This window comes from Hemibagrus wyckioides, linkage group LG08, assembly GCF_019097595.1.
Source record: "Hemibagrus wyckioides isolate EC202008001 linkage group LG08, SWU_Hwy_1.0, whole genome shotgun sequence".
NCBI classification, from domain to species: Eukaryota; Metazoa; Chordata; class Actinopteri; order Siluriformes; family Bagridae; genus Hemibagrus; species Hemibagrus wyckioides.
In genome coordinates, this window is record NC_080717.1 from 11,167,301 (window position 1) to 11,187,459 (window position 20,159).

The 20,159-nt window shown below is 40.7% G+C and overlaps 3 protein-coding genes across 6 annotated transcripts in view; 1 reads left to right on the forward strand and 2 right to left on the reverse strand.

The window, feature by feature from the left end:
• frmpd3 (FERM and PDZ domain containing 3) overlaps nucleotides 1-4,245 on the forward strand; it is a 115,659-nt gene extending 111,414 nt beyond the window's left edge. For all 4 annotated transcript variants that reach the window (XM_058398087.1, XM_058398090.1, XM_058398088.1 and 1 more), the window contains one exon: nucleotides 280-4,245. In XM_058398087.1, coding sequence (XP_058254070.1) covers nucleotides 280-3,026 — 2,747 coding nt within the window. In that variant the 3' untranslated portion in view covers nucleotides 3,027-4,245. The remainder of the gene's footprint in view (nucleotides 1-279) is intronic.
• A 2,641-nt stretch (nucleotides 4,246-6,886) lies between these two features.
• On the reverse strand, nucleotides 6,887-15,748 carry znf711 (zinc finger protein 711). Its single transcript, XM_058398092.1, has 9 exons — nucleotides 15,550-15,748; nucleotides 14,356-14,447; nucleotides 14,144-14,247; nucleotides 13,368-13,826; nucleotides 13,013-13,168; nucleotides 12,649-12,792; nucleotides 11,188-11,325; nucleotides 8,825-8,968; nucleotides 6,887-8,735 (listed from the first exon to the last, which is right to left on the reverse strand). Exons 3-9 carry the CDS (start codon nucleotides 14,220-14,222, stop codon nucleotides 7,558-7,560), a joined length of 2,298 nt encoding a protein of 765 aa, XP_058254075.1. The 5' UTR covers nucleotides 14,223-14,247; nucleotides 14,356-14,447; nucleotides 15,550-15,748; the 3' UTR covers nucleotides 6,887-7,557.
• A 600-nt stretch (nucleotides 15,749-16,348) lies between these two features.
• zgc:66447 (SLAIN motif-containing protein-like) overlaps nucleotides 16,349-20,159 on the reverse strand; it is a 31,846-nt gene continuing 28,035 nt past the window's right edge. Inside the window, exons 8-9 of the mRNA XM_058398093.1 lie at nucleotides 19,736-20,027; nucleotides 16,349-17,808 (exon numbers count right to left, since the gene is read on the reverse strand). Coding sequence (XP_058254076.1) covers nucleotides 17,739-17,808; nucleotides 19,736-20,027 — 362 coding nt within the window. The 3' untranslated portion in view covers nucleotides 16,349-17,738. The remainder of the gene's footprint in view (nucleotides 17,809-19,735; nucleotides 20,028-20,159) is intronic.

The following is a 20,159-nucleotide window of genomic DNA, read 5'->3' on the forward strand; positions in this document are numbered from 1 at the left end:
AACACGTTTAACTTTTATTAGATCCTCTATATGTGAGGAGGACACCACACATATATTTGTATATAATTGCTGCAAACAATGTTTGGTTATATACAAATCTACAAATGCTTTAAGTTATTAAATGTAATGATACTTTAGGATTTCATTCTTTAACTGTGCAGTTCAAGAACATTTGTACAAGTTCATTTAGATATCTAAGGATTACTTATCCCCTGACCTTACTAACACAATGTATATCAAACGTGATCCTGATAGTGTCCTTTTTCTGCTCTCCCACAGGGTTGATTGTTCTGGCAGCCATTACTCCAGAGTCTTCACTTGACTCTGGACATGAGACCAACTCATCAGAGCTAACTGATGTGTCCGAAATGGTTTCTGCCATGAAGCACCATCAAAATCAGGCCTACCTTTTGGCCCACCACATTAACAAGGAGCGCATATTTAGTCGCCGTGACTTCCCTTTGACAATTCCAGGCTGTACAACACAAGCAATTGGAGGAGGGGCTTTTTCTATGAGTCAAATTCGTGGTGGTTGTCCACCTAGGTCTGTGATCCTCAGTAAAACTGTGCCCTTGAAGGTCAGTCCTAGTCAAGGGACTGCACCCTCTAGAGCTCCTATGGAGCCAGCTAAGACCGAAGACATGTTAAAGAATGAACAAGATTCAGATAAAACTAAAGAGTGCACTATAGAACATGTGCCGCCGGCAGGAGAGGAGCTAAAATCTCCTGAACAGGAGGACACTTCTGAAGTCAAAAAAGAGGAGAGATTATCATATTCTAAAGAAGGTAAACTAAGCTCTAATATCTCTGAAAGTATCAAGGAGAAAAGCCCTAGCCACGCAACCCCAGAAACTACCAGTAAAGCCTTACCTATTCCTTTGCCTGTGGACAAAAATACTTCTGCCAAGATTTCCCAAACAAAGATATGCCAAGATGCTGAGATTGCCTCAAGTGAGACCGATAAGCCTTCAAGTTCAAAGGGTCTACTGCCAGTTGATGATTTGTTCTGCACATGTCCAGTTCGATCAGAACCAGGGCAACAACTGCGACTGAAAGATGCACCGACCCAAAAGGTGGTGCTGCACTCATCCTCTCCCACTGATGATGAGCGACTCTGTGCCAAAGGACCTCCATCATCTAGCAACAAAGACAGCACAGCTAGGACCACTGATATAAACTTAGCTAAGCCTAAAGCCCTCCCCCCAGGAAAGTATTCCCCGGTGGTGCCTGTGAAAATGGAAGGGAAAGATGTACCTGAAATCACTACAGATACCTCCAAATGTACAGTCCTTGCTGAACCACAGAAAAACACTAAAAGTGTGCCAGTCCTAGTAAACACAACACATGTTTTGAGTTGTGGAGAAAAAGGAGCAACTATTCCTGGAGCAGAATATAAGAAGCAAGCAAACAGCAAAGCCAAGTCCCAGCGTAGTGCTCCATTTCTAAGTATTAGAAATCTAATTTCAGCCACATTTCCTGCCCGCTTGCGCCGGGAGACAGATGAGCGTCGTGCACAGCTCCAGAAAGTGAGGCAGTATGAATTAGAGTTCCTTGAGGAGCTTCTAAAGCCTAAGGCATCACAGGGAGAGTTCCTGTCCCAGGGGTCATCTCCCATCCCGTCAGGCACTCCATGTTCATGCCAGCTGCGCACTAGCCCAGTGCAGAAAGTCCCTGGCATCTCACGAGAGCAGAGACGTAGCTGTGACTGCAAGAGGATGTGTAGAGCAATGCGCCTCCCTGATACTCCAGTAGGTTCTACAGTGGAGCACAGAGGCAGAGAGAGAACCATCTCCAAAACGCCCCCCAAATCTCCACACATTCAAGGGACTCCTACACAACCTCAAACTTTGGAAATCAAAACCACACGAATCCGTTCCACAAGCCTGGAGTCAAGAGAACTCAGTGATACACACACGTCCTGTTTACCTACATGCACGTCCCATTCAGAATGCACTGGAGCCCCACAGTACAAAAAACTACAAAGACGATATAGCATAGGGGAAATTGAAAACGACAGCACACCCCTTTATGCTGAGGTTAAATCAACCAAAGCAAAAAGCCTAGAGAAGGAAATGGAAAGAGTTAGGGCTACAGGCCTACGACTACCTACTCCAGTAGAACCCATTCATACTCAAGGTGGGGATTCCAAAAAGAAAGGAGTATTCTTTATCCAGGGTGAAGAACTTGTTCGTCAGGGTCGAGACGGAACTACCGAGGTTCTACTTGGCTTAAGTGAAGAGAATGAGGACAGGGAAAAATGTTGCTCCTTTTGTTTCTGTTATCGCAAGTGTGAGGCTGCTGATGAGAGCAGTGAAAAAGATGAACTTTCGTATTCCATTCCCCTACAGGTCTTGCCAGGTATGCAGCTAGATTCAAGAGCTATGCCAGTTGTCAGCAAGACTTTGCAGGTACTTGATGCTGAGGACTGCAGTGGAGAGGAAGAAGAAGAGGAGGAGGAACCTCAAACACAGGAGATTGACTTACGGTCCTGTGGCAATTTGGAAACGAGCATGGCACGAGTGCAGACACTGCAGGGAAAAACTTTCTGTTTACCCGATGGTTTCCTAAATGCACAACTTGATGCTAATGAATTGCTTTCTATTTTACGGCAGTGTGCCAACAGTGCCCAGATAGAGGGTGAACCGCGCATGCCTCCAGCAAAGTTGGTGGAATACAAGCAAGAACTTGCAGTCCGCTTCAAAGAGTTCAGGGCCTCATGTAGACGAGTGGCAAGTGTTGAGAAAAGTCCTTCACGAATGTTAAGTGCCGTCACAGCCAGCTTCGAGGTGTTGTGCAGCCTAACTCAGACGTTCATACGGTTGGTACGAGGCGTACGATCTGAAGCCCAAAGGTTACAGCTCTTACGAAAGGTAGAAGAGGTTGCAGTGAACTACACTCTGCTACTCCGGGCTGCTGAGGAGGCAATGGGACATTCGTGCAGCTTGCCAACAAAAAGTGCAAGTCTCCCCACCTCCACCAACATGGGCTCTCTTACTCGTTCCATCAAAACCTTGCCCAGCAAGTAACACACTTTTTGCACAATATATCACTTAAGGTAACTCAACACTCTTGGATGATCTACTGTATTTCTTTCTTTCTTTCTTTTTTAACAATTCTTACATCCATGTCTACCAAATTACATAAAACTCCATGACATGTTTACAGAATTGTGTCAGCACCAAGTTGCTTAACAGTACAGAAAACAAAGGACCTCTGACTGCTTGCACTCTGTGCCAAGGACGGAGAACAATAGTACCATCCTTTGCCCTCTGCTGTATGGATGATCAACAGGGCTACACACTAGAAACTTACACAGACATTATCATTTTCAAAAGACTGAAGTTTTTTGTTTTTTTTAACCATTATAATTGTTTATATGTTTAAATACATGCAGTATTAAATTACCATGTAAAAATGAAAACAAATATTGCAGAGGAATATTAAATTATTAAATATATGCCTGGGGCAAAAATATTGCAGAGAAATGTTAAGTAGCAGATTCTGTGAATTAGATAGTGAAAGCGATGGTTATTTGATGTGCTTGTTTGTAAAAAAAACTTTTGAATGTTGTGATATGAGATTTAAGTATTCCCTTGTTGCAATATCATATTTTGATCTATTTGGAAAGAGAAGTAAGTAGAAACAAATGCTCATCAACACACAATGCCCACTCAGAAGGTGGTGGAACAGAACACCGGCTCAGGGCAGACAATGTAGCAGATATCCAAATTCGCTATTTACAAAAAAAAATTCCTTTCTGTTTTCATCATACATCACTGAGCTTGAACTCTCACCAGAAATGAATGATGAATAGAGCTACTCACTTCGGCATGCACAAAACACCGCACTTTCACCGTCACGTAAAATAAACTTTTCACCACACCTTTGATAGTTTTAGAAAGAACAGTGTGATCATGAAAATCTACGAGATTCACCGGCAATTTATTTATGAAATCAACTCCATGCTTGTATTGAAAACTTATCTATACATGTATAGGTGTTATTATGGCTAAAAAAAAAAAAAAAGTTTCCAGTTTCTTGACGTTTAATCCTCTCCTCTACATCAAACTTGAAATCACTTTGAATTTCCATGTGGTCATTGTGCACTCCAGAGTATATTAAAGAAGCCCAAATAAGAGCTTTTCTATATTTTAATAAAATCAACAGCCTTTTTCTGTCTGAAAACTTCTGTCTCCTGCTCTTGCAATTTATAGTCTGAATAATATAAACCATACCTCTCGTATATATCACTGTTCTGGTGTCTTGCATGTTAACACTTCAAATCCTTTAGTGTGAATTTACATGAAATGGATACTATCAAGTCAACAATTTGCTGGATGACTGTTACCAGAGATGACCGAACCGTATAGAATATAACGTTAGCCAAAGGAAACACAGAACCAAACATTTGAAGTTAGCTGAAATTTCTCTTGAGTGTTCTCTTATTTAACCTGTTGTAAAGGACATGAGATTGTGCAGCTTAAAACCATTTTGAAATGATTCAAACACTGCAGATTTATCCAAATTCTTCAGTTTTTTTTAAAGCAAAATATCACGTGAGTGTATAGTTTATAATTTATAGCAGTAATGTATCATAGTTACATAGTACCTATATTTTATCAAATATATTCTATCTATATGTATATATATATATATATACACACACACACACAGCATGTGACATGTTTATTTTTATAAAAACACATATTACGGTGATATTTACTTATGGTTCAGAAATATTTTTGAAGTTATGGCTTGGTTGCATCGCCAAATATGGCTTGTCCTCGTTTTTCATTTTTTCCTCTATGTATATGTAGCCATCTTAAGTTCTTCTGGGTCTCTGTCAATGCGTCTGCCCTCACTGTGTTCTGTCTATGTGCAAGGTCATGTTTAAAAGCAATAAAGAATAGTCCAATTAAATTCTTTCATCTAACTTTTGCCAGCAGTATTTGAAATATTAATTTCTTTATAGCTTTAAAATTTCAACTTGTAATAGGATAAAACAGGTAAGAGTCTCAGAATGTCCAGTGATCTCATTCTCTCTCATACCATTTGGACTTGGTGGAGCAAGTCCGTAACAAAACAGTGAATAAACCGGAGGTGCACTAAAAACACTAGTTGCTAGAATAAGCATTAGAATAATCAGCCTTTATGTATTTTCTCAGACAAATTAATTAGATTTGTGGGGAAATGTTTGAGAATGTTTTACCTTAAAGAATGACCACTATTATATACGGAGACAGAAAGTTTATGAACGGATGATGACTAAATATGATAATAGGGATGTAACAATGCACAAACGCGATAGGATACGGTGGTGTCTCGCTGCTGCATTTTTCAAAACAAAAAGCAAGCACTGCTAGGAGTATTTTAGGTTTCCATTGTGAAATTGTTCACAACTTTAAAGTAGAATAATTGAAACTTAATAGTGTTTTTGTGATTCATTCAGAACCTTAATAGCATATAGAATATACTAAAACCTTAATGATGATGACTGCATCACAAGCAAAACTACTAAAAGAGCTGAAACCGGAAAGAAAAACGCTCACTGTGGAGTGCACACATTTCTGATCTTTTGTTTCAAAACACTGTACGGAAATTAAGCAGTATTTTATGATGAACAGCCCACATTATTATGCAGTCTGAATGTATTTTGCAGTACAGACATATTGAATCGAGAGCCTTGTACTTCTCCAAACACTGTGATGCAACCTGCTGTATCATTACAGCCCGAGAATATAAACATATAAACAGTGCAGCTATAAAATTTAGTGATAATAAAGTGTATCCACGTGAAGGACTGCATGCTCAGGGACTTGTGCAGAGTGCTTAAAGAGCAGGGAGAGTACAAATTTAGATGCTTGTCAGTAGAACAAAACCATTTAAATACTAATGCCTACCATTCAAACTTATGCCCTTATAATGGATTTCAAACTTTTGGCCATTTTGCTAAAAGAAATCCATTAACAAAAAAAAAAAAAAAAGACAAAAAAGCTTCAACTGGTGCTTTCATATAAGAAGGGCATTAATAACAGATATAAGAAATAAAAAAAAGATTTAAGCTAGTTAATTCGCTTAAATTGGAAGGATTTCCATTGCAGAAAATACAAGACTTTTTTCCTCGAGGACACTCGGTCCTGTGCGCCATTCACACGTGTCATTTTGTTCTACACATCTTTTTCAGATGATCATGTGACTATATAGACTGTGGGTTATGCAGAAAAAAAATCAACAATGTGCAGAATCCCCAGTTTTAGATTGAATACGACCCCACAACATGATTATTATATCAAAACATCTTGTGTGCATTTATAAGAAAATTTATATTCTATTCAGTGCAAGTAGTTTCTAACCCTTGTCCTGGAATTTCATGTACCTTTTCCCCAAATCTTTGTTTTTCCTTTGCAACATTACTAGCCTTGCCCAACGAAGAGCAATACTGAAACATATAAAGCATGTACACTCGTATGGTCTGCAGTTTAGGAGTCAATCCTGTTAGGCAATTCTTATATAATATCTGTAATTGTGTTGTGAATTAATAATGAAATTGGACAAAATCTGTCCAAGCATCTCTAATACTTTTTATGGTATCCTGTTTAATAACTGAGTATTTAAGTCATCAGGATCCTCCTACTAATAAATAAAAAAGAAGACAAATTAAATCAGTACTCTCATTTTACTACGACTGTCACTTGCCACTAAATTGAACTATTAAATGCACAATTGAGACTTGTTAAAAAATAATAATCACATTCAATTTACTGAATTCAGTGCAAGAAAAATACAATACACGTAAGGCATGACTGCAAATTGGAATTCAAAATGACAATATGTGCACATTTGCCAGTTACATGTGATTATACATATACATTACTTGCAGCGGCATTCACAAGGGAGACAACTAAAAAGTTTTATTCAAACTAAAGTGAATTCAATCCCCAAAACTTTTGGGCAAGAAAATTGACTGGTTGGTGTTACAGAGATATACTTAAGTGTAAGTGAGCATGGAACTATACCCATATGCGTAAATATACATGATTACTTATGAGTGGTACATAAGTAAATATAAAAATAATGGAAATAATTTTACCACAAATGACCAACTGAAACCAATGACGTGATTTAGACTGGCATTTTTTTTTTTTAAAAATGTTAGCATATAAGCTAGGCACACTAGTTAGTACTCACTGAGGGAGTACACTGCAGCCCACAGCAACATGGCTACAGGGAATCCTAAGTGTCATAATGGGCATTTCGTTTCAATCACAGCATATATCTCAAGCTTTATTTACCCAATTACCATGAAGGGCATTATTCACTTACAGCTTTTCAGCCAGGTAGATACAAAAATATAATGATTTGAAACCTTGGCTGACCCTAGCAGTCCTGCTCCAAAGAATGGGGATAGTACTTTGAGGTTATTTGAAAAGCCTTTGCAAAAACCTGAAGGGGGGAAAGAGTAAAGAGCCATTACCCGACTGAACTGTACCATTCCGTTCTCATCTTCTGTTATGTAATTTAGGTGCTAGTTTACGAGGTGGATGGGACGGAGGAGTGTTAGATCAGTGTGTCTTTGTGATGGCGCGTTATGTGCTGATTCTTTTCAGAGGGCCGTCTAAAACCCTTCTTGCAGTAGTCACACCTATGTGGGTAGTCCTTAGTGTGAATGGAGATTACGTGGCGCTTGAAACCCGAGGCATCCGCCGTATTATACTCACAGTACTGGCACTGGTAGACTTTGCGGCCACTGTGAGTCTTCACGTGTTTCTTGAGTTCGTTCTGCTGCCTGAAGCCACGCTTGCAGCGTTTACACTTAAAAGGCAGCTCTTTTGTGTGCACGGACAGGATATGCCGACTCAGAGTGAAAGGGTCCGAGATCTTAAAGTCACAGTGCCGGCACTGGTGCACCTTGTTCCCCCTGTGCGTTTCAGCATGCTTTTTGAGTTCTGATGGCCGGTGGAAGCCTTTTTCACACACGTCGCACTTGTGTGGAAAGTCCTTGGTATGCACAGAGATGATGTGGCGCTTCAGGTCACTCGAATTGGTGCTCTTGTGCTCACAGTGTGGGCACTGGTGAGTCTTGTGGCCCTGGAAGACCTCCATGTGCCTCTGCAGGTCCTTGTCATCGGCAAACGCCTGTGGGCAGTGAGCACACTTGAACGGGAGCTCAGCACCATGCTTGCTCTTTACATGAGTCTTTAAGTTGGATGGGTCAGCACACCGGAAGTCGCAACGCTGGCAGCCATAGGGCTTCTCACCCGTGTGTGTCCGCATGTGCTTTTTGAGCTCAGACGGGTGGCGAAAGCCCTTAGCGCACTCTGCGCAAACATGTGCAAAGTTTTTGCTGTGCACAGCCAGCAAATGGCGGTTAAGCAGGCCTTGCTCAGCTGTCTCATATTCGCAGTATTTGCACTTGTGCAGCTTGGGTTCCTTGTCGCGCAAGATCAGCTTGTTAGGGCTGAGTGGGCTCGCCTCCCGGTAGTGCCGCGTGTACTCTGTGTACTCCGGGACTTTCTCGTTCTTGACGATGAGCTTGTGGCTCTCTAGGTGGTTGTGAAAGCTGACCTTCTTATTAGTAGTGAAATCACAGTCTGTGCACTGGTACTTCTTCTTAAACATGTGGTCTGGGTGGTTCTTCATGTGCCGCTTCAGGAACCCGCGTGACTTGAACTTTTTTCCGCAGATGTGGCAAGGATAGACCGTCAGTGGCAGGCCGTCAGGGCCAATTATTACAGCTGCAACAGAGAGGATGATTTACTTAAGTGTGCACACTTAAATGCCGTTTCTACAGCTTGTTCACTGATACCAGCTTGTTCTGTCATACCAGTCTGGCACTGCCGTGTCTCTCCCTTCTTCTTCTTCTTGATCTTCTGTTTGAGAGCGCGGCTTGTACTGATGCTGTCACTGATTTGCAGGTATGGAGTGGTTGCACCATGCTTACTCTCTAAATGAGACTCCAGATTGTTACCTAGTGAAAAATAGGAGTTGCAACATTTCAAGCAGTCGTTCTTTTTCTTAACTATGCTATAAATTTGGGACAATAAACATTTAAGTGCACAATGTAAAGAAACAGCTGCTAAAATGTTATTAATTTACATTCTAGTGGTTTCCAAAGAGCTACTTGAGGAGAGCAAATCAAGAATGAGACAGCACCCTCAGAGAGAGGCCATGATGGATGAGCAGCAAATAGCTTTGCACACCTGCATCCACAATCACACTGAGGCCAATACAATACATACACATGTAACACTCAAGCATAAAAGCAGTAAAGAGGAACCAAACTACCAGCAAGAAATTTATGACTAAACAAGATATACACCTAGTACACTGTACAGTGCTACCTTGGGATAACATGGTAAAGAGAGAATAGAAAGGACACCACCATTTAGAAGTGGTTCAGAAATGCAGGGGAACATAAATGTCAAAGTAAATAACTCATGTAAACCAAACATAAATTATAATGACCAATGGCTGTAAAACCTGAAACTTCTGAAGCTGAAACTGCTGCTTACCAAAGACCAATTCTACTTCCTGGACGTATTGTGAAACATCCTTGCCCATTAAAACCCAAACATACAAAAACAGTAGCAAAATGTGTCAGCTCCAGTTCTACTGAAGGTTAGCCAATGGTATGGAATAGTTCAGGAATCCTGAAAATGCAGCACAGTAAACGGTGCATTAATCAGTACTGAATAAAATATGGAGTTTTTGTCTCAGTTGTTGGTATGGAACTTGGCAAACATGGAAGAAGCCGTGTTTCTTTAGTGATGCTAACTGGCACCCATGGACAAACAAAGGAGTTGCATTACACTTCATACACCCCCCTCTGAGTCTGGTACACATGCTTGCAAGTAAAGGCCAATTCACAGCAGACATGATGACATGTTTATGACAGAAGCAGGAATTTCCAGCATCCACTGTAACGAATGTTTCTATCTTAGAGGCACGAGTGTTTGTACTGTAGTCATAATCATTGCTAACTGGAAAGCGGCAAATGGACTTTTTAATCATCTGCCCCATTGTTTCCTGCAATGTTTACATTGAACAGTGTTGCAATTACAGTTGGCTCCAAATTTGGCTGCCCCTATCCCCCAAGTACTATTGACTCAATTGAAGAATGGGGCATTAGTTTTCCCTATTAAAGTAAAGCATGCTATTGCACTACGAGAGCATGGTGTGTGGACATAATGGAAGTTGGTGGTGTGCCACCCTCACATTCAGTGTGAATTTTGTCTTGTTCCATCAGTGTTGCTCTGAGCCTTTCATCTCTTCAACTAGTTGCTAACTTAACTGTGCTCTGCTGGCTTGATGAAAATCTACTCCTGACCGATCTGACCGTTTTGCATGTATTTTCACACCTTGTGTAAACTGCCCAAATTTGGTGTGACCATGCTTTATTTAATTAACTGTAACATTTCATTTGTTCTTCTCCAGAAAGATAGAGGCTAGAAGATGACTCCATTAAAAGTACATGAGTATAAAGCTTAGTATGTAGTTGTGATAATAAAAATTGATGTAATGTGCTAAACTCACTGGTTCTAATAAGTAGCACATAACACAAAGGAAATCCCTTGCACAGACGCCCCACCAGTGGGGTATAGTAAAGAGCTAAAAGTCACCATACGGGCTAAATACTAGCAAAAGTAAATAAAACATAAAACAACAGGTAAAAAGAAACTGAAAGAAAAAAATCCCTCAACGATGTAATAAGAAGTAAAGAGAAACCCGTCTTCCCAGGCAAGACTGGAAATTAAGCTCTACAGGGAACTCTCCCTCTATAGCAGATCCAGCAATGGGAAGGCTGTATTACAAGCCACAGCAGGTGGACCCCGAAACAAAGGCGAGTCTGTGGTCAAATTGCATTTATGAGAGACAAAGGGAGGACTACAGGAAACTGAAAAATACTGGTAACCACTGGAATTACTTCAGGAAGAAAAGATTGGGATAATAAGCAGAGCAACAGTTTTGACTCTTTCACATGAGTATACAGACTCTTCCATACTTTTGAAATTCACTTCACCCACTGCTTCTCTGCATTAGTGTGTGCTTCAAACACTGTGGACATAACACCATCTTTAGCCCTGAGTGAACAAATTTTCTTGCATTATTGTAAACTGATGGGTTTGGGACAATTGCATAAAAAAGCAAACATAAGAGGTTTAATATTCAAATGAAGAAATAACAAACCATAGGCAGCTGCCCATGCAACAGGAACAAAGGTCTTATTAGCAGGTGAATCTTCCAAATGAGCTTCTTGTATGGCAGGAGCCTCATCTTCCCCAACAATCACCTCCATGTATACTTGGTCAGTCATCTCAGAAACATCTATTCACAGAACACATGGAATGATTAGTGGTAAAAAACCTTTGGCCTTACATTTAGATTTATGGTATTTGGCAGATGTGACTTGTTATCTCATCTATACATACAACTACGCAGCCAAGGGTTAAGAGCCTTGCTCAAGGGCCCAACAGTGGCAGCTTGGCAATGCTGGGATTTGAACTCATGACTTTCTGATCATAAGCCCTTTTCTGTAATTTACTTCAGCAATAGTGTACGAACAACGGTGCTATTGTACTGAAGATCAGCAAATACTGTACGTAATTCAGCTGTAAGTTTAAGAAGTCAACATCAATAAACTGACTAGCCACTTTATTATGAAATTCAGACTAATAAGTTAGCAACCCCTCTCTGTTCTCAGAACAGCCTTAATTATTCATGGTATAGATTCCAAAAGATGTTGAAAATGTTCCTTTAAGATTCTGGTCCAGGTTATGACCATCACATTACTGCTACACATTTATCCTGTGAATCTCCTGTTCTACACATCCCACTGGTGCTCTATTCAATGATGCTAGATACAGATCAGGCAACTGGAGACCAATGAAGTACACTAAACTCACTGTCTTGTTGACTGAGTTTATCGTACTGCAACTAGACAGTAAAAATGCTTGATTGGAATTAAGGGGCCCAGTGTTTCTTGTGCCAAGAATATAATCACTCACCACAACACCATCACCAGCTGCCTGAACTGTTGACACAAGGCAGGTTGAGCCACATTATGTTGAAAATATTATTTGTATGTCTCAGCAGATATCAAGATTCATCAGACCAGGCAACATTTTTCCTATCCTCAACTGTCCTGTTTCACTGAGCGTATGCACAGTGTAACCTCAGATTCCTGTCCTTTTGGACCCAAATGTGGTCTTCTGATGTTCTGAAATGGTTTTTGTTCACCACAGATGTAAAGAGTGCTTATTTGAGTTTCCTTAACCTTTCTCTCAGGTCAAACCAGCCTTACTATTCTTCTGCATGTTTTGTTTTTCCATACAATTCCATGTAAACTCTATAGAGTGTGTTATAAATCCAAGATCAATGCAAATTCTTAAACCGTACATCTGGCACAGGACCAAACCAACAACAATGCTACAGTCACTAAAATCACATTTTCCCCCATTCTCATGTCTGATGTGAAAAATGATTGGATAAGTCTATGAATGTGCAGGTTTACAGTGTTCCTAATAAAGTTGCCAGTGAGCACAGATTTGTAAAATTGATTATGAATTTGCCATTCTTACATATAAATTTCAGAATTGTGTTTACAAAACTATACATAGGAATTGTGCAATCAGAACAAGGTTTACTCACTCATATCTTCCTGTCCTTGGCTGGTATCCTTCACTGCCATGTAAACCATTTTCTCCCTGGGCAGCCTTCCTGTGCTTGCTGTTGCCGTCTCTAACACTGCATGCCCGTTGGGGAAATCACTCTCTGCAACAACCTCCGTTTCACCTACACCACAGACAGAAAAAAATTGAGAGATTTTTCCCAAAACCTAACAAGTGTTTCTTGCTTTCTTTTAAAGTTTTTTAATCTAAGGATATATTAGAGAGAGAGCAAGAGAGAGAAAGAGAGAGAGAAAGAGAAAGAAAGAGAGAGAGAGAGAGAGAGAGATGCAACTATTCAGTACACAAGGTGTCAAGGCTAGTTCAGTTTTGTCACACATTGTCACCTATTTCCACATCTTCATCCCCTTCGGCCTTAAAAATGTACACTTTGATAACCTCAGAGCCAAACTCATCCTCCTTGGATTCATCATCCTGGCCCATCTCTGTGCTGATTTTTAACGGAGTGTCAACAATATCCAACTTCTCCCCCACATCATCCACTGCAATGTGAAGAAAAATCAATACAAATCTGTGACTGCAAATTCAAAGGCAAATGTTACTATAATTAAGTAATAAGTACTATAATGAAGTATACGAACAAATATCTGTACAATATCTGCTTATACCATTGCATTAACTATCAGAATGTCATGACACTACAGGTATAACATTTCACTTATTAAATCACTATTGACTAACATGAGATCATGAGGTAGTCTTCCGAGGTGCTCTTGACATCTTCGTCGTCATCAGTCTTAAGGGTCACACAGGGTGGTGTGGAATCGTGTGCCTGAACTATGGCCTCTGTGTCCGCAACCATCACCTCCTCAGACACCAGTTCAGTGTCCAGTGGACTGTCCTCATGTGTGGACATTAGATCAGTCACAAACACCTGTTCAGGCACTGTTTCTTCGATAAGTTCAGCAGTCAGGACATGATGATCAGCATCCAGAGACTCCTCAATGGCCACCTCCGCTCCCAGGATAGATTCAGACATGATGACATCTTCTTGCCCGATACCAGGCCCTTCCACCACTTCAGCCTCCAGGCCATGCTCCAGCAGGATACCCTCATCAGTGTTCACATCTGATATCAGCACAGCTTCGGGTACCGATACCACAATGTGTTCACCGTCTATGTGGGCCATGCCCCCCATGCCTAAGAACACAGAATCCAAGCAATGGCACATATACATTATACACAGTCAGGCTGAATCCCAAATGACATAAGAGAAGAGCAGAATGACCTTGTACACACTTTATGACACACACACAACAATTCAATTTATTTTTATAGCGCTTTCAGAAATGGATATGGTCACAAAGCAGATATACAGAAATACAGAAATTCAGGATATAACAATAACCTATAATCCATCTTTAGACAAATAGATAGCTGGATGGATGGCTGTATGGACAGGTAAACAGACAGACAGACACTTTGACAGCTTACAGACAACTCATACTTGCCCTTACCAAAGTCTTGCATTATCATTGTGTGGGGCATTTTCAAATCCTGGGAGTGAAGCTCCAAGACCCCTCCTCCTTGATCCATTTTCTTGGATATTTTTTTCACAATGCTAAAATTAACCAAAGCAGAAATGTTAGAGTCATGGCTGTCTGTAACTGAGATGGGAAATTTTGACGTTTAAATGTCATTACTCCCATAAAATGAAATTTAGACATACCTTCACATTTGCTGACTGTATATTTACTACACATAAATGTGTCAAATATTAGGCAACACCGTGTGCGTGTGTGACATCTGGGAGGAAAGCACCTAAAAATAAATAAGGTGTTGTTAACACCCCAATGACAACAACAAGTATTCTAAATACTCACACAATTTGGTGAATTATTGTGACACTGCCACTTTACAAAGTTTAGACTTTTAGAGAGTGTGGAAAGCTAGTAAACCTTCACTGGCTTGTCTAGAATCAACTGAGATCGTGTATGTCACAAAATATCATATGAAACACACATTTTGTAAGGTATACTCCACAACACAGACAGCCCCAAAGATGCTTTAACGTTGTGGAGGGAATTTCCAAAATGACGTAATGGCACCGCCTATAATAAACACAGGAAGTGTTTCCCAGCGCCACAAACAAGCGCGACAGCGTTAACGTGCCTCTTAAAAAGCACAATATTTGCGACGCCCATGTCTGACTTCTTTTAATATTAGGTGTCATTGTATATCTAAGTGATTTAATGTTTATTTTTCTCCACCACCACCACCACCACCACCCCCCCTCCTCCCTGCGCGTTCCCTCCTCTGCCCGTGTCTACCCATAGCCCTTTGCAGCAGCTGAAATCATGGCCATTGCACGCTATCCAGCTATTACGTGCGCTGGATTCTTCGTTACGTCAACGCTTGAAATCTTTAACATCTTGGTTTTTTTTTTCGCGACTATATTAATAGCCAGCAGGAAACCAAACGCCAGTGTATGACTTCTGTGTCAAGGCACTGAAACCGAATAAAAACTGGCTAACTACTGGTTTATGTTAGCAATTTCTCTATGTAGCGCTAGCTGTAGATCTGCCGCAGGCGCGTCCGCCATCTTGTATTCCGCCATTTTAGTTAATGCTAGTTAGCATTAGTGACATTATCAAGTAAGAGGGGGGGAAAGGAGTTACTTGCACAGCCGTGTTAGTGCATGCATTTAGTTTAGAAACTAGTTCTCTGGGTATTCGTTTGAGTCCCGGGAGTGCGTACTCGACGAATACCTTACTCATTCAAATCTTCGACGCGTTAGCGCAGCTAGCTAAGTGGCTAGGCGAGGCCCTTCCACGAGCTTTTGTTTGTTATGCTGTCCAACGAGGCCCAAACAGGCCGCGGCTCATATTTTGATAACATCCGGACTCAACAGAGACGCTTTTACCTGGTCCGTTGATTCGTCTATGGCGCGCCAACGCCCTTCTTATTGTACCGAATAGAACATAATCCGGTTTTGGCTTTATTTTCCAGCCGTAGCGCATCTGCGGCCTGTACATCCAGAATCCCCGAGCAAGCTTTCGCGGGCCCGGGCCAATCAGGCTGCGCGCCGCCAACAGGGGCGGGAGGGGGCAGACAATGCGCGCGAGGCCTCGCTCACCGCCGAGCCCGGGCCATTTACGTCACCCCATAGAGAAACATAGCCGAAGCTATTATGTTATTAACTCGATTAAAGCGTCTGGAAGATACAAAACAGCACAGAAACACACTAAACAATGCACCATCATTACAAACTCCCACATGTCGCGCAGCACTGTTCTTGTTTTTACAAAGAAAGTTATACATTTGTATGTGTGCTGTTTGTAACCCAGGCCTTTGAGGCATTTCTCCAGGGGTCTTTCTGCACGAATTTGTTAATGCTCAAGTACATTATTCAATGATGGCCAATAGATAATTAATGACATTAAAAAGAAACACATGTTAAGATGCTTACAAGACAGACAGTTCTTACAGATTGCTGTCTATAATGTATATTGGCCTTTGGGGCCTACATCTAGGCTACTGGTAAATTCATTAGGTCTTAGTGACAAACACTCCCCAGACCTAAACTCCAAATCAGTCCTTTTCCAAACTGCTTTTAAAGTCCAACATCCTGGCCAACAATGGAAAATATTTACAATTAAAGCCATTCAGTGTATTACAGCGTGTACTTTAATTTCAGTACAGACCTAATATCTCTTTACATACAGGATATATTCATAAATACAGAAGAGATGCTCTATAGTACAGTAAGACATTGGGAACAGGATCAAAAAGGAGACACGAGAGGAGACAACCTCACTATGACATATCACCTATACTTCACTCTCACATATATAGATCACCTATACCTCACTAGTACATATTTATCCCGATGTACGCAAAACACCCAATATTGTATTGGAAACAGATCTTCTGCCAGCGGCCTAATTTTGTAGGAAAACTACTGCTGCTGAGATTAAGTGTATAAATCTGAAATTTGATAATCAAATGAATAAATAGTGCAACGAAGAAAATATTTTGCAGAAAATATTTGTTCCATATAAAGATAATGGTGGCAGTGTTGTGAACACAGTACATTGTTGAAGAATATTCGCTGGAGTAATCATTAAGTATAAGTATCCTGAAGACTGAATTTAATTTAAAAAAATGTTAATATAAAAATATTATTGTAAAAAAAATGATTTTGGGATTGAGCTTCAAAGCAGAACCACCATGGAATTTCTGATATAAGACTGCAATTCGTATCATATATTTGTAATTCATAACTACTAATCATATTACAGACCATGCTGCTTTGCTTAAAATATGTGAACTGGTGTAGGTCAGATTTATTTTTTGGAAGGTTGAAATTATAAATTAGCCCCATACTAAAAGGCCTCTAATGTTCACTTTTTGGCTTCCAGTAACTTGTTTTGAAAAATTCACTAAACATTTATAAGAGACTCTGTATCAGAAAAGTGAATAGAGAAGACAAGAGAAGACAAAATGTTGGAGACTGTTGAAGCAGAAACCAGTGACTTCAATTTTATTATAGCTTTTTTGTACTCTTTGAAAAGATGGAAGACTGCATAGACTTTGTATTTTTGTGCCTTGGAAATGTAGGTCAGAAAATTCCACAGCTCATACATATTTTTTCCTTCATTTCAGCAAGAACAAAGAGAGAGCATCCAATTGTTCTGAATAACGAGCTACAAACTTGTTAAAACAACATATACATATGTTCTAGGTATTTTATACACTACAACACGTCTTTTCCAACAACGTTTCCAGTTATCATACAAATAAAGCAGCTTGGCATTTTAATTAAAATAATAATAAAAAAAACAAAAACAAAAAACAGCCCACTTCAAAGTCTGATGAAAAAAAAAAAAAATCATTTCGTCTCGAAGGTTTTCCGTTAGCGTTTCTCTGGCTTCTGGCAGTTTGGGGGAAGAGGATTCATGCTGGAGAAAAACTTTCCAGGGTTGGTGTGTTTTTGTGCCTTTCTGCTTCTGGCCTTGGTGTGTCCAGTGTCCCTGTGATGTTTTTAAAGGCAGCTTTTGTGTTTTATGGATGTTGTCTAGGAGTGTGTAAAGGGAAAAATGACAAAATACTTTAGTAACAGCCATCCTTCCAGGAATCGTCTGTTATCGGACCACAGGTTTTTGTCATTCCCAGAGACCTGCTGTGAGAAGACGCAATAAAAACAGGAAATTGATTTTACAAATCAAGTGTTGATGTTTTGAGTCAGTAATAAAGGCTGGAAGAATTGCTTGCTTCAAAGCTGCATCATGAGCGATTATGTTTATCCTGCTTATTTCCATCATTTTAGTCAAAAGGTGTGAGCAATATGACAATATTGATGTGAGCAATGTGACAGTATAATACTGATAGATAAGTTTCTCTCCCTGTAAGTGCTAAATATTATTATATTATAAATATTATTATAAATGTCTGTACAGATTTTTCTTACTGTTTTTGCTAGATGTTTGGGAGCAAACCCATATATTGTTACAGACATTGTGTATGATAGAAATGTCAAGTAGTGTAATATAACCTGATTATATACACACACACACACACACACACACACACACCCCTCACAAAAATTTAAGGATATTCGGCTTTCGGGTGAAATTTCAGGATGCACCTAAAATGCACTATAACCTTTACAGGTGAACTTAATTTGACCTTCTCTACACTTTTGAATGCACATGTCCAACTGTTCAGAGTTTCAGTACTTTTTGCATAACTTGCTGTTCTCTAACAAGGTGCTTAACGGCAAAATTCACAACTGGTGTTTGATCCATGAATCGACCAATAAATTTTCTGGTTCAATTAGAATTGGTATTTAAACAGACCTCTTCATCATGCTGTTCACATTTTGACATCATGAGACTAAGACCACACCTAACAATTGATCAACAGTACCTCGCCATTGTGAGGCTTCAAACAGGATGTTCTCAGAGGGAAGTGGCCACTGAGCTTAGAGTGTCACAGAGTGTCATCAGCAGGTTGCGACAGAGATACAGAGAGACTGGAAGAGTCACAGAAAGGCATAGAAGTGGACATCCTTTGGCCTTTCACTTTGATGACCGCTTCATTGTGAACAGTGCCCTGCAGAACCGGATGATGAATGCCACTCAACTCCAGGCACATTTCAGGGAGGTGAGAGGCACCTAAGTGTCACGTCAGACCATTCGAAACCGTTTACATCAGCGTGGTCTGCGTGCTAGATGACCTGCAAGGGTACCTGACCACACCACCAGGCACAGGCGTCGGGCCAGGGAGCATTTACGCTGGACGAGGGACCAGTGGGCCTCAGTGCTGTTCTCTGATGAAAGTCGATTCGCGTTGAGCAGAAATAATGGCCGCCAACGATGTTGGAGACGTCAAGGAGAGCGCTATGCATCAGCCACTGTTGTGGTGGTGTTACAGTCTGGGCAGGTGTGTCTACTCAATACAGAATTGCCCTACATCTTGTGAATGGTAGTGACAAGACAATACTACCTGAATAACATCATTAATTCAGTCATTGTGCCCCTGCATGAACAACACAGGCCTAATTTCATTTTCATGGACGACAATGCTCCAGCTCATCGAGGTCGCATCATTAGGGAACGGCTGCTGGAGGCTGGGGTACCTCAAATGGAGTGGCCTGCACTTTCTCCAGACCTGAATCCCATAGAAAACCTATGGGATCAGCTGAGTCGCCGTGTAGAGGCTTGTAACCCTGCCCCCCAGAACCTCAGTGACCTGAGGGCCGCCCTTCAAGAAGAGTGGCCATGCCTCAGCAGACAATTTAACTGATGGTCAAGGGCACATGACAAATTATTGAGACATTGACATTTTTTGTTGTAGTATACCCACCACTGTTGTTGGCTTTTGTTTCAATAACTTGTTTGAGAAAATCACCATTGCATGCTTCTACTTAAATGCCCTACTTTCATGATATAATATCACTTTAGTGTGAACTTTTTACATTTTCCATAAATTTAACCCAAAAGCCAAATATCCTTAACTTTTTGTGAGTAGTGTGTTATATATATATATATATATATATAAACATAACATGGCCTGTGTACATCTTCTGTTAAGTAGTCAAGCACTACCTTCTAGGGGTCTGGGCAAGCCTGCTTTTTGAGGAAGCTGAAGCAGTAGGTGTCATGCTTCTGCCCACTGCTTGTTTTGGCGCTGTGCTAGTGGACCTGCCTGCCCCGTAAGCTGCTCCGTTGGCAGGCCCGGGTGACTGCACCCTCCGTGCTCCTGAAGCATGTCCCTGAGCTCCCGCTCTTGCAGACTGTCGCACTGCGGCCATGCTGCCCACAGGGCTGAGAGCTTTCACAGGAGCCCGTAACAAGAGCGGGGACTGGCCACTGCTTCTTAATCGGGTGGTGGACACACCTAGAGGAGCAAGAGACAGACAGCACTTACAGAGAGATCATATAGTTATACAGCAGTCATGCTTATAATTCCTTTTAAGTATTTCAAATGTTCCCATTGGCCTTTCAAAGTTGTTTTACATACAAAAACATT

Coding starts and splice junctions, on each gene's coding strand:
- znf711 (XM_058398092.1), bottom strand. CDS start 14,222: ATGGATCAAGGAGGAGGGGTCTTGGAGCTTCACTCCCAGGATTTGAAA. Junction 12,793..13,012: donor GGATGAAGATGTGGAAATAG/GTGACAATGTGT, acceptor TCTGTGGTGTAG/GTGAAACGGAGGTTGTTGCA. Junction 8,736..8,824: donor GACACGGCAGTGCCAGACTG/GTATGACAGAAC, acceptor TCTCTGTTGCAG/CTGTAATAATTGGCCCTGAC.